A 20,155-nucleotide genomic window follows, 5' to 3' on the forward strand; every position below is an offset into this window, starting at 1 on the left:
AGCCGGCCCCGCCTGAGCCGGTAGTCAAGCTGCTGCAATAGGCGGAAGTGATGAAGACGACCCTGGTGCTCGGGTGTGATGCGAACGCGAGGCACACGCTCTGAGGGAGTTCGGAGACTAACGAAAGAGGTGAGTCACTCTTTGACAATATTATCTGTAGGAATAATTCGATATTTATAAGGGTAGTTCGCCGACCTTCATCTTTCCGAGCACGGAATATTTTCAAGGTTGGGAAGAGGTGTTAGACCTCACATTACATATAGAACAAAATAATTACAGGGTCGAGAACTGGAGGGTATCAACATAACACTCCTTCTCAGACCATAGATAAATTTTCTTTGAAATAACGACAACACTTAAGAAACAGGTGCCAAGAAGAAACCCCTGTTAGACGGATTGGAATAATTTCAGCGAAATTGTCCAATCTAAAGTAAACGGCAGGAGGATCAAGACTACATCCACTGCAAAGACACTCGACAAGGAGGTTGAGGACCTAACAAATATTCTGAATAACGCCTTCAAAGAGACTTGTAGGCTAACATTCTCGAAGAAGCAATACCCTCCTTGGTGGAAAAAGGAACTAAGCGAGCTCAGAAAGAGAAAGTCCTTTAACCACAGCTATGTAACCCGGGATTGGGGAACATACAAAGAGGCACAAAAAATTTACAAGAAAGCAGTATACAAGGCCAAGAAAGAGTCCTGGCAAAATAACTGCGAGTCACTGGAAAGCATAAAGGACACGGCGAGAGTAAGCAAAATTCTCGCCAAAGGGCACATAAGCCCTACCCTGATTAACAGATTGAGGAGTCACTAGAGCTACTAGTTGACACCCACTTCCCAGGAAGCCTAAGAGTGAGCTCGGGACCCGAGGAGGGAACGAACTCTCAAATAGACAGACACACCTACGAAAGACATCATTACCACTGAGCGAATTCAGTGGGTAATAGATTCTTTCGATAAGTATAAAAGCCCGGGCCCAGACGGCTTAATACCGGCAATGCTACAATCAGCCAAGGATAGCATTTGCAAATGGCTAAAAGCCATTTACGAAGCTTGCTTAAGACTGACGCACATCCCACTACTGTGGAGAGAGTCTAAAGTCATTTTTATACCGAAACCGGGCAGTAGGGGGCATATCCTAGCAAAGGATTATAGACCGATAAGTCTCAGTCGATAAGCAGTCGAACTTTCCTTAAGGCAGGACCTTAGGGGCAAAAGAGTTCGAATCTACTCGGATAGCCAAGCGCCTGTAAAATCCCTATCTGCCGTGAAAACGAACTCACGACTAGTGGCAGAATGCAAGAAGGCCCTTAATAGACTTGCCGACAAAAATAAGGTACAAGTAACATGGGTACCGGGACACAACGAGAACCCAGGAAATGAGAAGGCAGACGAACTAGCCCGTGCAGGCTCGGCAGGGCTAAGTTCTGACTTCGAATTACCGATCTCCCTAAACGCGATCCAGACAAGGATCCATGACCACTTTAGGCAGATAGCTAATAAAGAATGGCAAAGTAAGAGCGATCACAGAATGTCAAGGGAACTGCTATCCAACAGCAAGCGGGATATTAACAGGTTCACGGCACTCACTACGGGACATTGGGCGATCGGTTCGCACGCAATGAAGTTGGAACTGCCATACAACGCAATCTGTAGAAGCTGTAAGCAACCTACAGAGCAAGAGACACCGGAACATTTGCTCTGCTTCTGCCCAGCGCTAAACCACATCAGATTTCGCCACTTTGGTGCCTACCAGATGAAGTCACTGGGAAGTATAGGAAAGCTAAAAGTTTCAGCAATCCTAGGTTTCCTTGCTGACTCTGGATGGTACTGATAGTGAATAACAACAACAAACAGAGGGAGTGGAACAAAAAGGAGCTTAGCTCTAATTGGAGGCCCCAGCAATGGGCCTTATCACTGTAACCTAACCTAACACTCTTAAAGGTTGTCATTTAAAAAATCGCTATACACGAAAACTAAAAATCTTTTTGAAATTGCAACTTAACTTCTTTAACTATTTATACAGGTAGCTTTCTTTTTAAAAATGTTTTTTATTTATTATATTTTGTATTTAAAAAATTAACTTTTTGTTAGTCAAAAAAAAAAAAAAAAGTAAATAAAAAATAAACACTTGTTAGGACTCGAAAGGTTTCCTATAACTCCTATACCTAAAAATATTATAAATATATAATATTTTTACTAAAGGGTTGGCCACCTATAGGTTTTGATTTGACGGAAGGTTTAACTTGAGTCGGTCAACAAGTCTTAGGTTTTAAAGAAGCCAATGCATCCATTGCGTGTGATTGTTTGGTGCGGATTGTGGAGAGAAAGCTTAATTGAAGTTTTGGGTGGAGCAACCGTTAGCTAGTTCAAGAAGTTCGCAAAGCAGTTAGGTGCCCATTGGAGGATGAGGCCAGAAGGCTGTGCTGGTTGCTGAAGGCAAACCAATGCCTGGCAAATAAGGTCCTGATATACAAGTCCATAATTGCCCCTACTTGGCGATATGGGATTCAAGTTTATGGTATAGTGGCCAAAACTAATCTGAGTCGCATCTAGGTCTTCCAAAATAAAATCCAGCGGAAAATTACTGGTACCTAGTAGTTCATCCGTAAGACTGACTTAACAAGGGACCAGAAAATTCCCTTGATTGGGGATATTATCAATAAACAATCTAAACACTATATGAATAAGCTCACGTCACACCCAAGTATCATTGCCAGGAGACTTGCATCTCGACGAACTCAGCGAAGACATAATAGGATTCACCACACAGATCTTCCAAAGCGGAAGATTAATTAAACACCGTTTAAACTTCCTGACACTTCTTACTCCCAATTACAATCACGCCCCACTTATAACCCTTACCCTTTTGTAAATTTCCATTGAAATCCTCCCCACACTATTGTTTAAGTTGCTATACTACAGTAACATACAATATTAAATTCAATTCAATTTCAAGAAAAAAAAAAAGGATATTTAATGTATATCAGTCAATTTTCGCGGCTAATGCATTAAAAATGCCGTATAGTAATCTTTCTGGCTTTTGTGTACAACACTATGGAAACCATAATCGAAATTGGTCCCCTAGATATTCATCCAATATTAAATTCAATTCAATTTAAAAAAAATCAAGTTCTGGATAAGAAATGTACTAAGTTGTAGGCGGGTACAGTCTGAATGGGAAACCGGTTCCAAAATGAAAGGAGCGAATGTCGCAAGATGGAATCCTATCGCCCCTCCTATAGAATGTTGTGGTCGACGACCTAATCAATCGGTCCGAAGAAAACAGCCTATGTAGATGATATAAGCATAATTATCAGGGGAGCCGACTCCTTAGCTCGTTTATGGAATCAGCACTCAATGAGATATGTAAATATGCGGAAAAGGAAGGACTTAATATCAACGCGGACAAGACGGATAAGACAAATACCTCGACACTGTACTAGACAACCAGATGACATGGAAACTCAATGTACTCGAGAGGGTAAAAGAGGTCCCAATAGCGTTATACGCATCCAAGAAGATGCTTAGATGCACATGGGGTCTTTCGCACGAGTTACAGTCCAGTGACCGAGGGAGTAGAGGAGCATATCAGAATATGTGAGCAAGGACAAAGCTACCTAACCCTGCTGCATTAACCAGGATCCTTAAGGATACTCACACAGGACTACTCACGGTCATCAAGAACTACACCAAGCGAATCAGGAACTTTAAGGATACTTACACAGGACTACTTACAGTTACCAAGGATTAATCCCAATCACTCTCAAAGGTCACCGAGACCTTACGCGATATCCTCAAGGATAACCCTAGTGAATAAACAATTATTTCGCAATCGCCGTGGACCAAAGCCAACCCGATCTTGCTACGCCTTTGTGACCGAACCGAGCCAATGAATGCGAGTGCACCTGAAGCACGTTAGGTTCGTTTAGGTTAATAATCTCGTTTTTGTTTCTACTAATTCTTTTGAATTGGTTGTTCCTTCACCAACACCTGGTATTTGGGTAATATTTTTATTTTTAACTTTGTTAAATGAGTCTGAAGTTTCTTTCATTTAAGAGATGTCTGCACCTGTATCAACTAGTAATGTATATTATTTATTTGTTTGTTCGTTTTTTAATGAAACAAAGAGATTAAAGTTAAGGTTGATAGTGAGAACCGTATTTTTTACTGGGTTTTGTATCTTAAGGGTCTTTATTGGTCTTCCGACGTGGTTTGGACAGTTCGGGCATTAATATTGTTATTATTTCTGTTATTATTACTGTTATTGTTATTATTATTTCCACCACGGTTATTTCCTCTACAATTACAATTACAATTATGAATGATTAATTCCCTTTCCAGCGAACCGCCCAACTGGTTATTACTATGTTTAATAATAAAGCCCTAGGATACAAGTGACATACAAAAGCCAAGTGGTATTTAAGTGTAATTTAAAATACAAGAAATAGAGAAAACAATCCAAGCTGTATTATTTGAAATATCCCCTCTATAAAAATATTTATTAATATAAATTAGATCTTGTTAGATCTGCGGTTCGCAGTTTAAGTTAAAGTTATCTCCGTCCACAGAATGACGATGGCTTACATGTTAAAAATATAATGGCAAATAGCATTCGTATTTGTTGTGAATGCTTTAAAGTATAATTATCGTGAAGTTCTGAATCCCAATGTGCAACATCCTTTAACAAATAAAAGAAGTGACAAACTTTACGGTATGTTTGATTCCAATGGCCGTTAACTGTTATTGAAATGAATTTGGTTGACTTATAAAAACGGCAAGCAAAATCACTCAGCGTTGCTTGCATGTACTGTATAAATTTTCAGAATTGCATCTGCCTTAAATACGCTTAACAATATTCCTTGTTTAAATCTTTGAATCTGTTGAGAAAACATTCCATCTGTAATTCAAGGTTAAATTATTAAATTTGAAATCAAAATCTCTTTTAACAAAATGGTCCGCCATTTATTAAAAAAGTAGTGAAAAATGAGAAAACCAATTCACCGATAAATAGTTCGAACGGAATCTATAAATTTGGATTGGGTCGATCTTGAGTTCTTCAATTAAAAGTGGTATTCGTTATTATGAATATAACAGATAAGTGTACATATGTATTTTCCCATAATAAGTTAGGAGTTCTGCCCTGAAAATGAGCATACATATTTTCCATTTTAGGCTTACTAGAATTGGCTCATAGAGAGTACCAAGCAGTGGACTACGAAAGTGCAGAAAAGCATTGTATGCAACTATGGCGTCAGGACAGTACAAACACGGGAGTTTTATTACTACTGTCATCTATTCATTTTCAATGCAGAAGGCTTGCTAAGTCAGCACAGTTTTCTACTTTGGCAATAAAAAAAAACCCGGTACTGGCGGAAGCATACAGGTAAGTCTAAAATGCAAAAGTATATAATATATTTTTGGTATAGAGGGCTTTGGCGACCTTCCCAACTTTTTAACAATGTGTACACTGCAAAGTAAAGTTAATTCATTGCAAAATGAGACACTTTAAACAAATATGGTATAACAACTGATAAAAATTGCTTATTAATGTAAACGGCGTTTGATGCCAAAGTCTGTATATAGGTGTACGAGTAATAACGAATCCCCTAAAGGTCCTCCAAAAAGTTTGGTTTGCGGTGTAAATTCTTTTTATGAGATACAAAAAAATTCATAATCTGGGGAACTGTTCCGAAGTACCCACGTCGTGTTTCTTTAATGTTTCTCTGATTTTTAATGAAATTTAGAACGCAATAACACGATAAAATTATAATAAAACAAGAAAGGAAGCTCAATTTGGCACGCCGAAGTTTATATACCCTTGCAGATTGAACTTCGATCACCAGGAATTAATACAACATTAATTGTATATATTTATGTTAAATAACAATAAAGTAATGCCTGCTTTCATATCATTCACCTATACATATTTACAGTTTTACATTCACAGTTTTGCATTTTCCTCTATGTCTAACGATCGTTTGTATGGTAGAATAATATAAAATGGCTATATCTTAAATTTTTTGATAATCTGTTGAAAACTGAAATGTTATAATTTTTAATTATATTAAAGTCCGATTTTAACACAAAATTGTAGAATAATATAAAATGGCTATATCTCAAATTTGATTTAATTCGGCTCAAAACTGAAAATGTTATAATTTTTATTCGTTCATATGGCAGCTATTTAATATAATCGTCCGATCCGGCCGGTTCCGAAATATATATGAGAGTACATAGAAGACTAACTGCACAGTTTCAGTCAGATAGCTTAAAACTGGTAGACTAGTTTGCGATAATACGATAATACAGACGGACAGACGGACATGGCTAGATCGACTCGGCTGTTGATACTGATCAAGAATATATATACTTTTTATGGTCGGAGATGACTTCTTCACTGCGTTGCAAACTTCTGACTAAATTAGAATACCCAAGGGTATGAAAAAGGGAAGCTGATTTCGACGCACCGAAGTTTGTTTACCCATACAGTTTGCAATTTGATCATTTAGAATGGATCAATTTTCATAAAATGAAAAAAAAAAAAATTAATATGACACATTTAGAACATTAATACATATCATAATAGTTCTGCTTTGAACAACATAATTTGAAAATCGGGTAAAACTTTATCTTAGGTTGAAATGTCTAATATATTAAAAATAATATATGTTAGAAAAAAACAAAATAATGTTAACGTTCATTACATTGACCTATAAATATTATATTTTTAGTTTTACATTTACGGCTTTGATTTAATGTTTTGCATTTTCCTCTACATTTACCCCTCGTTTTAATGGCAGCTATATGTTTTAATTATCAAATCGTAAGATTTTCATAAAAAAATTGAATTTTTGTTTAAATTATTTTAATATTAAGATAAAAATATGTTGAAAACTACGTATTTTCTTCCTATACATTTTTTAATTGTTCCTATGGCAACTATATAATGTGGTCCGATCCGACCCTTTTCAACTTATATATGTTACAAGTGAAAATATAATTGAGGCTATCTCCTAAGTCCTTAGTTAGGAACTAGTTTGCAATCGCAGGAATCGAAGTAACTACAAATGAACATAAAACATTAATTTTCTCTAAGGGAGTTATTTATTGCAAAGAAGTTAGATATATTGACGAAGAGAAAATTCTACAAGAGTTCAAACCACAAAAAATTTGCGAAGTAAAAGAAATAATGAAACGAAAAAACACCAACACTAATTTTGATAGCAACAACACCACTTTAATTAAAACAGGCTTGATTAGTATTAAATTTGAATCGCACAAACTACCAGAAATATTACGAATCGGTTACGAAACAGTTTGTGTACGCGAGTATATAAAATTTCCACTCCGATGCAAAAAGTTGGTTTGATGGTAAAATTGTTTTGGCTGGTCCAGTGGTTGTTGTCCTCAATAAAGTGATATGTGTTTCTGATGTGGGTGTTTGTGTTGTTTTGATGTTTATGTGTGTATTTGTGTGAGTATTCGGTGATTGAGAGTTTGTTCCCTGCAGTACCTGTCATCAGCAATTCATCAACGTTTCATCAACAGTCAACGGGGTGCTGATTTTTCATCGATGACAGGCCATACCAACTGTTGATTTATTTAACATGGGCATGTCCTAGGCTGTCATCAATAAAAATTCATCAATAATTAATCGATGATTGATCAACAATTCATGAACAAATTCATCAACAATTCATCATCAATTCATCGATGATTCATGAACAATTCATCGATGTTTCATCAAAAAATTTCTTAACAGCCGGGCCATGGTACTGTAACTGTATCGTGGGCAGAGCGTCGTAGTAGAAGTCGCAGTCGGCAGAAGGTCGTCTCAATAGAAGTCGCAGTCCGCGCGTTGATGACATGTTGATGACAGTGGCCTATTGCTGACACGCGGTACTGTAGGGGAACGACAAATCTCCCACACATTTTTCAACACACAATACTTACACACACATCGAACTCACACTCTGCTCTCCAATCTTGGCCCCACACGCCAAATTGTAAATACCGAACGACCTTCATGGTAGTGACCATTTTCATATTATCACGACCCCATTTCCAACCACTAATACACAAAAAGACTTTCTTTTAAACTAAGAGAGGCCAACTGGGAACAGTACAACTTACCTTCCCAACAAACAAATAAAAAATTCACAACTTCCCAAAACGTAATTAAAGAAGCAGTTTGTGGCAACAGAAATATCCATACAGGGTTGCTTTGTGGAACAAACACCTCGATTAACTACGAAAACAAAAACAAACTGCTTGCAAAAAATTAAACCAAATAATTACAACAGAAAATATTATAGACTATAGACGCAAAAACGCAAAATTTAGGCTTAAACTTAAAAAAAGTATAAAAGAAGCTTCCAACTCTTTCACCACTACCATCCAACCCGCTTTCGCCTCATCCAAAATATGGTCCAATATAAGGCGTTTCTGCGGACTTAAATCATGCGATCATAAATCAACAAAACAATGAGAAAAAATTGCTAACATATTTACACGACACTTTTCAGACTTTTCAGAAACCAAAAATTCGGAAGCAACTTACAAAACTATACCCCCTCTTCAACAGCCCAAATCATAGAAAAAAACAACATTTTTAGAACTTATCTGAACCCTACAAACATTAAAAGGATCTGCTCTTCTACAACAAAAAACTAAATAAATATTTAACAATCTCATACCACAAGCTTACAAAACAAGTCTAATCATTCCAGTGCTCAGCCGAACACAGACAAAACTAAAACCACTTCCTACCGACCCATTCCACACACAGCAAAAACTCTCTTGTTACACAAAATAAACTACTGAACGGAAACCAATTCGGATTTAAGAAAGGCAAATCGACTTCTGACTGTCTACTTTATGTAAAATATCTCATAACGAAGTCAAAAATGCACGCCTCCTTAGTCACTAGTCACTCTTGATTTCTCAAGAGCCTTTGATCGAGTAGGTGTACACTCCATAATTGACCAATTGCAGGAATGGAAAACAAGCCAAAAAGTAATAAAATACAAGTACATTATAAACTTCATGGCTAACAGGAAAATAATTGTCCGCGTCGGTCCGCATACATCGAACTCTTAACATCAATGGAATTCCCCAAGGTTCGCCCATATCCGTAATACTATCCTCTATTGCCTTCAATAAACTATCAAACATCATATCCTTAAATAAAGAAATCAAAATTAATGCATACGCCGACGACTTCTTTAATTTCTTTAATAAAAACGGAAATGCAAAATTCAATCTAAACAACCTCTTTAACAATATAGGGAATTGGGGCTCCTACTCGGGTTCTTGGCTATCCTTGTCCAAATGCCAACACCTCCACATTAGCCAAAAACTCAACTGCGCCTGCAAGATAAGCTGCGATAACATACAAATTTCTAACTGCCTAACTAACTCAAAACCTATTTTTTCCAAAAACACGGCAATTTACAAGTATGTCAGGAATAAAAAATCTAAAAAGAAAAGTCATATAATAATAGACCAGACAATACAACTAACCCTAGCTCTTAACTTACCTTATAAACCAATAAAACTTTATAAATATAGACCTTCCTGGACCCTCCCCAATCTAATTGACACATCACTCCGAACCCATAAGAAACACGAGGCATCTCCAGAAACATACCGAAAACTGTTCGAACACACAAAGAATAATCTTAAAACGGTTCAAAAATGAATTGCAAATATATCATAAGCCATTACAACGGAAACAAAAATCTTAAAATATGGCATACTGCCACAATATTTAACCGTACTCAGCTCTGAAACAATCGCCATCCTAGAAGACATCGAAATTATTAAAAGCCGAAAGGGTAATTTCATTATCTGTTCCGACTCCCTAGCAGCAAAAGAATTCATATAACAATAACATTTACCCAAACAGAATCAGATCACTATTAACACAACATTCCCCTAAAATCAACAATCAATAATGTGGATTCCTGATCATGTAGAAATAAATGGAAACGATCTAGCTGTTCAAGCCACAAAATCAACCAACAATATGCCACTTATCTTCACCCCAAACATAAATAACAAAAACATAATCTTGGACGTTGATGCACTACGGTCAGTACATTCAAGTGGCCCGTATGACACCAGGCACGTGCCTGTTTGGGTTAGGTGTTAGTAGGCGCGATGGAAAATATAGGACAGAATACGAGGAAAATTGACTACCGGCGTGCTGCCAGATTGTTAGCTTACATGCTTACTAAGTGTGTTAGTATTAAAGATTTTAATTTGGGAAGGGTATCTACGTTAGAGATTAGTGTGTACAAATCATTATAATTTGCACATAGCACTCTAAAAGGTTCATGCAGTTCGAAGGAGGCGCAACACTAATGGGATATAGAATCTAGTAGTTCTACATGGTACATGGAAATTAAGCTGACTCAAAAAGTCCGCACTTTCTACATCACCATGGATAAGGTTAAAAATAAAGGTTTATTTTGAAAGATGAAATTTCCCTTGCGTAAGAAAATTTGAACTTTTCCACCTTTATCTTAATTTTTTCGGCTCTGGTTTTGCCTTGTATAAAGGCGAGAACATCTTCCGATGTTTGGTCAGGGGAGAGCCGCGAGACAAAAATATGTCTCGTTGGTGGAACAGCTTTAAGGGCTTTTGGCAAGGCAGATTGGTTATCTGCCGTGCCATTGTCGGCCGGTATTCCGGGCCTAACACTCTGGGCAGATATATTTGTGTGAACGGGACTTTGAGGGGTCAATATTTGCGACCCCCCAGGGGATAAAACAGAAATCACCGGCGGTACGGGCACTCCCGCTGCACATTCGGATACCGAATCTTTTCTAGCGCTCGATCTCAGCACTCTTGGAATTAATGCTGAGGTCGAGGGCTGTGCCGAGGGAGGCTGCTGCTGAGAGCCCGTTGCAGGTAATTGGGGTCCGTCTACATGCTGCCCACCAGTAGCAGTTTTTTTGCGCCTAGGAGACTCATTTAATAGCGTAAGGCTATTAAATTGGGTGTCCAGCGCCAAAAACATATCAAGAGTTTTACGAAAACTCGTTAAAATGCACTTAAAACCGCTTTTGGTTTGCCGCATGAAAGACATCATCTCCCTTTCAACATCGCGACAGACCTCACAACAGAAACGCAGGCCGATGTTTTTTTTTTACATCGTCCACCGTCCGAGCTGCAACTCCAATACACTTGGCGTGCATGACGTTGTCGCACAGCCAGCAGCCGATTGTAAGGTCACCTGCAGCAATTGCCTTTTTGCAGGTTTTGACGAAACAGACAATATTTCCGGACATTGTATGGACTTACCACTGTACTTGTACTTTGAAAAAATAAAAACAGAGCTGTTGGCTGAATTCACAATTTGAAGTCTAGTGTAGTTAGTTTAGGGCGAAGGCGAGAGCGCAATAAAGCTCTCTCGCGCTCTTCGCGAATTCGCCTCGCCTTCGCCAACCTTAGATAAGCTAGGCTAAGCATATGAAAGAGAAAGATTCGCATGTTAAACTCGAAGCGACGCACCACTCTTTTTTTCGTTCGCCAAAAGTCTGCCACCACAACTCGGTTTTTTTCGTAATTTAATTTTTTAGTTTTTCTAATAAACTAATTAGAAAATTCATGGCGCCCCCGGGTGGACTAGACAAAAAAAGGCAACATAATTAAATAATTAATAATAGTGACAGTGACACAATATATATAAGTAGTATAAAAACGGGATTTTCGGGACCTTTGATGTCGGCAAAAGGGGTAATAAAAATGCAATTAATGGGTTAGCTGTCAAAACATTTAATTGCTTTGAGTAATAAAAATGCAATTAATGAGGGTTAGCTGTCAACCTGTCAATGGATGGGGGTAATAAAGATGCAATTAATTAGGGTCAGTGTATGTAAAAGGACACTTGTGAACAAGTGTTCAAGCGCCCCAACAAGGATGTGGATACGAGTGCGAAAGGGAGGGGAGCGATCCCGAGCGATCCCGGAGCGCACGTGTACGTTCCCACGACCCTCACTTAAAGAAAGGGACGGGGGAGGCAATTGAAAAGGTCGCACCGCAGCGATCCTGGGCCGCATCGATCCCGTTCACGCACGTGGACGTTGACCCACAATCCTCACTTAAAAAAGGGACGGGGGTGCTAACGGAAAATTCCACGCTCTGCTCGATCTTCGAGCGCACTTGGACGTTGACCCTCAATCCTCACTTAAAAAAGGGACGGGGGTGAAATGGAAAATTCCACGCCCACGCTCTACTCGATCATGTTCACGCACGTGGACGTTCACCCACGATCCTCACTTAAAAAAGGGATGGATGTGATTTTCCTTGAGAGAAACACACAATTCCCTCCTTGAAAAAGGATGGGAGGAAGGGGTTTTCCCACACTCATTGCATCTGGAGTTGTTCGAATGCGTGTGATGACATATACAATTAGCTTATCTAAATAGGGGTGGTGGGTGAAAGGGATACACTTGTAACGGTTTCTCAGTGAAGGCGGAGCTGGCTTTAAAAAGGATGGAAAGGGTAAGAAAATGTCAAGTGTTTGGTATACATTTTCTGATTTTCGTGGGTCCGCGTATGAACTAGTTGAGTACTAAGAATCACTTCTAGTTGGCGGTTTGATCTATCCAGAGTGGAAAAATTAAATAAATTTTTAAAAGTTTATTAAAAATTTATAAAGTTTATTAAAAAAATTATAAAGTGCAAACGTGCAAAAGTGCAAAGTGCAAAAGTGCAAAACTTTAAAAGTGTAAAAACACAGAACAGAAAAAAAAAAATATTAAGTTAAATTAAATAAAAATCAAAAACAAAAAACAATCAACCATCAACAAAAAACAATCAACAAAAAAAAAACAAAAAACAAAAACAATCATCAAAAAACAATCAACAAAAAACAAAATCATCATCATCATCATCATCATCATCATCATCATCATCTTCATCATCATCATCATTCATCTTCATCTTCATCTTCATCTTCATCTTCATCTTCATCTTCATCTTCATCACCATCATCGTCATCAAAATGTATGCCAACAACAACAACTTCAACAACATGCAAGGAATTTTCTGCAACTCCTGTCAGCAGAACCTTCCACTTAATGTGCAATGGCATCACCATGTTCGCACAGAACAACATAAATATTTTGCTACCCGACCCCTAGATGGGCAAGTAAAGCAAATTATTGATGGATACAAGGGACGTATCCTTCAATATATGTTTACGAATGAGGGAGCAGCTCTAAGGATTCCTGGTGAATTTTTGCATGAAGCGGGCCAGGCGCTGCTCCCTCATATTGAAAGAGTCCTCAGTTTCCATACAGCTTCAAAAATAAATTTTGAGCTGTTTGCGGAGTACATGTTAGTAAAAGAACATGAAACGCAAGTGGAAATTAAATCGTTCCAAAGTAAGATGAGTTTGGTTACGATATCATCCAACCTATTTGATTTATACGATTCCCATACGGATAGTATAAAATCGAAAATGGATGAGTTCCAAGAGAAGGACAGTGGATGGACCCTAACACGCATACTTAGGGTGGAGTTGAACATGCTTCAATGTGTTCCTCTCAAAGGATCGGAATATTTCGATCTACCTGCACGCCTTAAAGCCCGTAGAGCATGCGTCAATGTACAGAACAAGGATGTTTTCTGTTTTAAGTGGGCAATCGTATCCGGATTAAACCCAAAGGAAAAGGGAGAGCGGTGTTGTGTGTATGATGTTGATATCAAATCAAGCATCATACACACAAACAACATCAGAATCGATTTTACTGGGTTGACATTCCCAATGAAAACGGATAAAATAAATGTATTCATCCAAAAAAACCCTCACATAAGTCTTAATGTGTTTGGGTATGACGAGGATAAGGACACTATTTTTGGACCCCTCTATACAAATGGAAGTGAGAAGCAGCATCATCTCAATTTGCTGTATCTGGATGGACCTACCACCGATATTAATGGACATTATGTGTGGATCAAAAATATTTCCGGGTAAGCACACTCAAAAAAAAAAATAAAAATAAATAAATAAATAATAAAACAAAAAAAAATAAAAAAATATATAAATACTAGCTGACCCGGCAGACTTCGTACTGCCTCATCGTGAGAGATTTTAATTTTTGATTAAAAACTCTGGCGGTTATGTCATGTCTATCAACTGGTGTTTGGCTATGTAGTAATTCCTTCTTGATTTCGGACCATTTTGGGTTACATGTGAATGTAACAAATAAGTCTGGGCGGCCATAATGCCAGAAACTAAAGAGCGTAAAGGATCTGGTGGTGGGACCAATTGTGGCAATTTTACTTTGCCTTCAGCACAACATAATCCAGTAGATTCACCAGTGTATTTTAACGCCTTACAATATTTACAAATTGTTTTTATTTCCCCAATTGTTACTGATTTGTCGGCACAATAATCAATTGCCGGATCATAGTGGAATGCAGCTCGTTCAAGAATCACAGGAGCACTGCGTCTGCGGATTCGCTCAATTTCATTATGTCTAGCTTGCTGTTGTTGTGGATGTGCACGAACTCGTTGCATTCTAAGCCTATCTCCTACATTGTCACTCACTAAAGAACGCAATTCTGACATAGCAATACGACTATTTTCTTGATCTCTCTGTCTCTGGTCATCAGTGCGGTTAGCACGTGAGGTAGCTCTTCGCACATTTGATTGACTACGACGACCTACGTTAGGTCGTCTTCTCCTCGGCATCGTAAATTGTAATTGAGAAAATTTCCCACTTATTTAGCAGTAAAGTGTCACTATCACAAAAAAGAGCACATTACTTGGAATATCACTATCACAAAGGATCACCAAAGTAAGGAAAGTTCTCGCGCACGTAGCCACAAAGATAGAAGGATGCACTCATAGATATCGTAACTCGTAACACAATATAATATCGTAATACAATATTCTTTGTTTCTCCATTCTCCGCGTAAATATAAAGACTTTTTGGTTTTCCGACTCGTGAACACGCAACATATAATTGTCCGTGTGAAAAACAATCTTCATCCAAATCCAGACCACACAACTCCAGAGATTGACCTTGAGCTTTATTTATGGTCATTGCAAACGCCAAACGAATGGGAAACTGCAATCTCTTGAACTGCAACGGTGTATCTGTCGGGATCATAGGAATCCTAGGAATGAGGACATCTTCACCTTTGAAAGGACCAGTTATGATCGTTGCTTCTACTATGTTGTTCATCAATTTCTTGACTGCGAGTCGCGTACCGTTGCAGAGTTTCGGCTGATTTATATTCCGGAGCATGATAATCGGCACACCTATTTTTAATTTCAATATGTGTGGTGGCATTCCAGGCAGATCAAGTGAGTTTAGAAATTCGGTAGGGTAATTAACTGCTTCCTCTGCTTCCACAACGGTATCTATCGACTTATATGTAATTTCGTCAGTTTCTATGCTTTTTTGGATTACATGATTGAGCTGGTAGACATCTTTGTTCTTGGCAGCGAGAATCGCTCGTCCACTGAGCCAATCGTGGTTCCTATAATTTATTCGGATATTGGGGAACACTTTTTGGATAAGTTCTTCCTTCGATGTAACTAAATTACAGAAATTCCCGGGCAATACTATTTTTCTCGACGTCTCATTGACTGGCAGCTTTCCGTTCCCAATGTCCAGTAGCTGTCGTGAGAATACGTCGGCTGAGTCATCGTTCTGTAACTGGACACGCATATTCGTCTTCAACTGTAATGTACGTACATGTTTCCACAATATAGAATATTTCAGGCAAGCATTTATCTCGTCAGCTGGTGTCGATCGGGAAATCACAGGCAACGTTTGTCTGAAATCCCCTGCGAGCAATATTAACGCGTTCCCATGCATTGCTCTCAGCCGCTCAGTCTCTCGGAAGGAGGCCCGTTCTTCGTCAGTCATATTCGTAATCTTACGTCTTTTTGCTTCTGTATTGCGAATACAACGACCCAATCTCGACTTTTTTGGTGGCATGACTTCGTTTCTTACTGAACCTGAACAAAAAATAAAATTTGTATCTCCAATTTCTTCTTTCAATATGTTTTTAATGTTTGACAGGAAATGCTTTGATTTGCTTGTAGAGGGCGCAGTAGTAGGGGCACGGGGAAACGCTAAAAAAATAGATATATTCGCAGCCGCAGATAAGCTATCAACATCAAAAGTAGTCAATAACCGAGCTGGAACCTCAACGCATGTTCTCTAAAAATTTGGGCATAAACGGTTCAGAACTTTTCAAGTTTCTTCTTTCAATATGTTTTGAATGTTTGACAGGAAATGCTTTGATTCAGCTGGCTGCCTGTAGATGGCGCAGCAGTAGGGTCACTTGGAAACGCTAAGGGTGGACTACCCCTAACATTTAGGGGGATGAAAAATAGATGTTGGCCTATTCGCAACCGCAGATAAGCTATCAACATCAAAAGTAGTCAATAACCGAGCTGGAACCTCAACGCATGTTGTGTAAAAATTTGGGCTTAAACGGTTCAGAACTTTTCGAGTCTATGAAGGATGTAGACACGAACAGAGCATTTTTATATATATAATTTAATTTACTACATACATAGTACTTGTGTATTGTGATGCGAACTTCATCATTTGGCTTGAAGTTTTGTTGATATGGATAATAAGTATGAAGTTCTTTTTTAACAATGCTTTCATCATAAACAGGTTTTTCTTGAACATAAAAAATCTCATTCATTTGAATAATACTTGTAAGTCTTATTTAATATTAAATCCCAATGATTTTAAAATCAATTTATTTTTTAATGTGAGAGTCGGCCGCTGATTTGAAGGACCTCGGGTTGATGATGATGATTTTGAGGATGATGATGCTTTCACTTCAACTGACGATTTAATAATGTTATCAAAGGAGCTATGTAACGTCTTTTTATTATAAATAATCATTCTGTTGATCGTAAGTGAAGACGAATTGATACAGTTTCTCCACGCAAATTAATTAATTCTCCGTTTTGATCAGTTATCCGTACTTCGAGTGTGCTTATTTCTCTGGTGTTGACAGGTAAATAAATCAAGTTGTGTGGTGTAATGTTCATTTTATATCCAGGCGGAACATTGATTCCAAATTCATGAAGCACATGATTTGGTTTATTCCCCACATATGATCCACTAACAATGTTACACTCCAATCTAACAGAATTTATTTTTAAAATATTTACAGGGTTATCCGAGACGTAAATTTCATTTTCATTTGGTCTTAATTTACGCTTATTAAATCCAAATAATCGTCCAATTGATCGTTCATGATTAAAATATACTGTCTCTTTTTTACTAACAACTTGAACTTGTAAAGTATTGGTGTTACATTCAATTGTTACACTATTGTGAAGTTCATATTCCTTGAGCTTATTAAAAATATATTTTATTATATCCTCAAACTCATATGAGCCTATAGGTATTTCTATGACTTTGTTTCCAATATGAAATAGATTATTCCCCTTATCTACATTCGGTATAGAATTGAATGTATAAAAGTCGATTAGAGCACATTCATAATTACGATTTAACTCAATTTGAGGAAAAAAATGTTCGCTTAGTACAGATGTGTTTCCATTTAAAGCAATTGTTAGCGATGTACTCATTATGAAGCTTAATCGTGAACTGTATGTTTTTTTATCAACTTCATTATACTTATATTATTATTTATTCGAGAATAATAAACTGATCGAATCCTTTTCTGTATCGTCCAGTTTTCATATCATCATCCTTAGAGATTAGAAGAAATCCAAATTTATCTTCCCAACACCTTCTTGATATATTCATGAATGAATTATAATCCATATCGCTGTTAACATGATCTCGATATATACGACGCATGTTTAAGTCATCCTGTTTAAACATTATAATAAAATTCGCATTGTCTCGAATTAAATGTTTCGGAATATGTGTATACGTTTGAGATAAATAGAATGAATCAATCTTCCTATGTCGTCCCATACAAAAATAATCTCGAATATTATCTTGTTTTTCGGATGCGACATCATCAAATATCATAATGGAATTGTTTTTTGCTTCTTCTGGTGACAAAACACTATCATTTGACGAAAATGTGTAATATCCCATTCCTCGTATTGGTTTCACAAGATTTTCCAAATACTCATATTTTGGTTGATATAAACTCTTTGAAAATATGTAAATATTTTCAAATTTTAAGCCATTTGGACTTTCGATAAGACTTATCATCACATTGGTTTTTCCACAATTGGATGGTCCAACAATTAAAGCTCTAATTGTGTTTGGTAACAATGAACTGTGTCGTGGATGAGTAATTTCACCATGCACACCACCTTCAATGTTTCTTACTGTGATACTTTTATTTTGTCTTAATAAACGCATGATTTGAAGATAAGTACTTCATTCGAGGACAATCATTCGTTAATTGAGGTTGATATAAAATGGGGAAACATTTTTATAATATAATCAGTCATAAATCAAATGTGAAACAGGGAACTGGTATCATAAATAATTTAATAAACACTTTACCCTTTGAGGCTCATATACCTGGGTACAATTACTGTGGACCTGGCACAAACCTTGAGAAACGATTACTTCGTGGTGACCGAGGGATCAATGGTTTAGATGAGGCTTGTCGGGAACACGACATAGCATATTCAAATAGCAAGGACTTGAGTGAACGACATAAAGCAGATTCCATCTTAATTGATAGGGCTCGGGATCGTGTAAAAGCATTGAATAGCAGCATTAGTGAAAGAGCTGCAGCATATTTTGTGAGCAACGTGATGAAGCTAAAGAAAAAATTTGGGATGGGAACAAAGCAGCAGAAAAAGAAAGTTGTAAAAAAAACTCTTGCCTCAATCATCAGAAAGGCAACAATCGAATTGCGAAAGAATAAACCTCTTGACTTATTGAATGCAGTAAAAGTGGCTCGCTCTGCAGTATCTAACTCTATGGGGTGTAGGAAAAATGTTGTAATTCCACGGGTTATAGCAGTCCCTAAAATTGGTGGTTTTTTACCATTGGTACCTATTTTAACAGCCCTTAGCGCTGTGGGAAGTTTAGCATCAGGTAGCGCTGCAATTGTAAAGTCTATTAACAATGCAAAGATGGCAAAGGCACAACTTGAGGAAAACCAGAGACATAATAGAAAAATGGAATCGGTAGCGTTAGGCAAGGGATTGTATTTACATCCATACAAGAAAGGTTACGGTATATCATTTACAAAAAATAATAATACCAACAAACAAAAACGCAATCAAAAAAACTACTAAATGAGCTACCTAATAGAGCGTTATCGAATTTTGATATATTGAAGTTTGCCTTTAAAAATATTCCTCATTTTCGAGGAGTTTATATGAAAGATGAAATACCGAAATTTCCTCATCATTCTGAATGTGGAATAATAAATTTAGCAGACTCGACATCAGAAGGAACGCATTGGGTAGCCTATTTTAAGAAGGGGACACACTCGTTTTACTTTGATAGTTTTGGGAATTTACAACCTCCATTAGAAGTAATAAGATATTTGGGTAAAAATATAAAATATAATTACAATCGTTTCCAAAAATTTGGTACTTTTAACTGTGGGCATTTATGTATCAAATTTTTACTAGAGTGCAATTCAAGCCATGTCCTGCCTAACCTTCACTTTACATGAAGTGGACAATATGAGTCGATAGACGTTTCTTAGAATCCCCTCCCATTCCACACATGCTGTGTAGTCGGAGGAGGAGAAATGTTCTCCTCGTCGGGTATAAAATCAGGGACCTCGTCTAGGAAAAATATCATTCAGCGAAGAACCAGCGCCAAGACCAGCCACCAGCCACCAGCCACCAGCTCAACACCGATAAATGAAGATGTTTGCCAGCTCCACCGCCTCCAACAGCTCCACCAGCTCCACCGCCTCCACCAGCTCCACCGGCACCAACACCAACTCCACCACCTCCACCACCATCACCAATTTACCCGAAGGGGTATCACAGGAGGACCTCAATGCCCTGATGAGGGACATTGAACAGGACCCGCTGATGCTTGCCCTTAACAGTTGCAGGGTTAAGGGTAAGCTCAGCTTCAACAAACTCCCTGTCAACATGGAGTTTGACATTTTTTCAGCGAGGAGGGTAGCTGGCAAGTTTGGGCAAAATATAATGCTCGAACTTGCCAATGTATTGGTCTATCTTCCAGATAGA

At 37.8% G+C, this 20,155-nt stretch overlaps 1 protein-coding gene and 1 pseudogene across 1 annotated transcript; one reads left to right on the plus strand and one right to left on the minus strand.

Annotated features, from left to right (window-relative positions):
• LOC147644810 (uncharacterized) overlaps positions 1-14,536 on the minus strand; it is a 40,511-nt pseudogene extending 25,975 nt beyond the window's left edge.
• LOC147644813 (uncharacterized) lies at positions 12,969-16,325 on the plus strand. The gene is made up of 2 exons (XM_086840522.1): positions 12,969-14,754; positions 14,822-16,325. Exon 1 carries the CDS (start codon positions 13,016-13,018, stop codon positions 13,988-13,990), a length of 975 nt encoding a protein of 324 aa, XP_086696648.1. The 5' UTR covers positions 12,969-13,015; the 3' UTR covers positions 13,991-14,754; positions 14,822-16,325.
• The last annotated feature ends 3,830 nt before the right edge of the window (positions 16,326-20,155 follow it).

Source organism: Drosophila serrata, unplaced genomic scaffold (assembly GCF_035046125.1).
Source record: "Drosophila serrata isolate PLE 108 unplaced genomic scaffold, ASM3504612v1 contig_89, whole genome shotgun sequence".
Lineage (NCBI taxonomy): Eukaryota > Metazoa > Arthropoda > Insecta > Diptera > Drosophilidae > Drosophila > Drosophila serrata.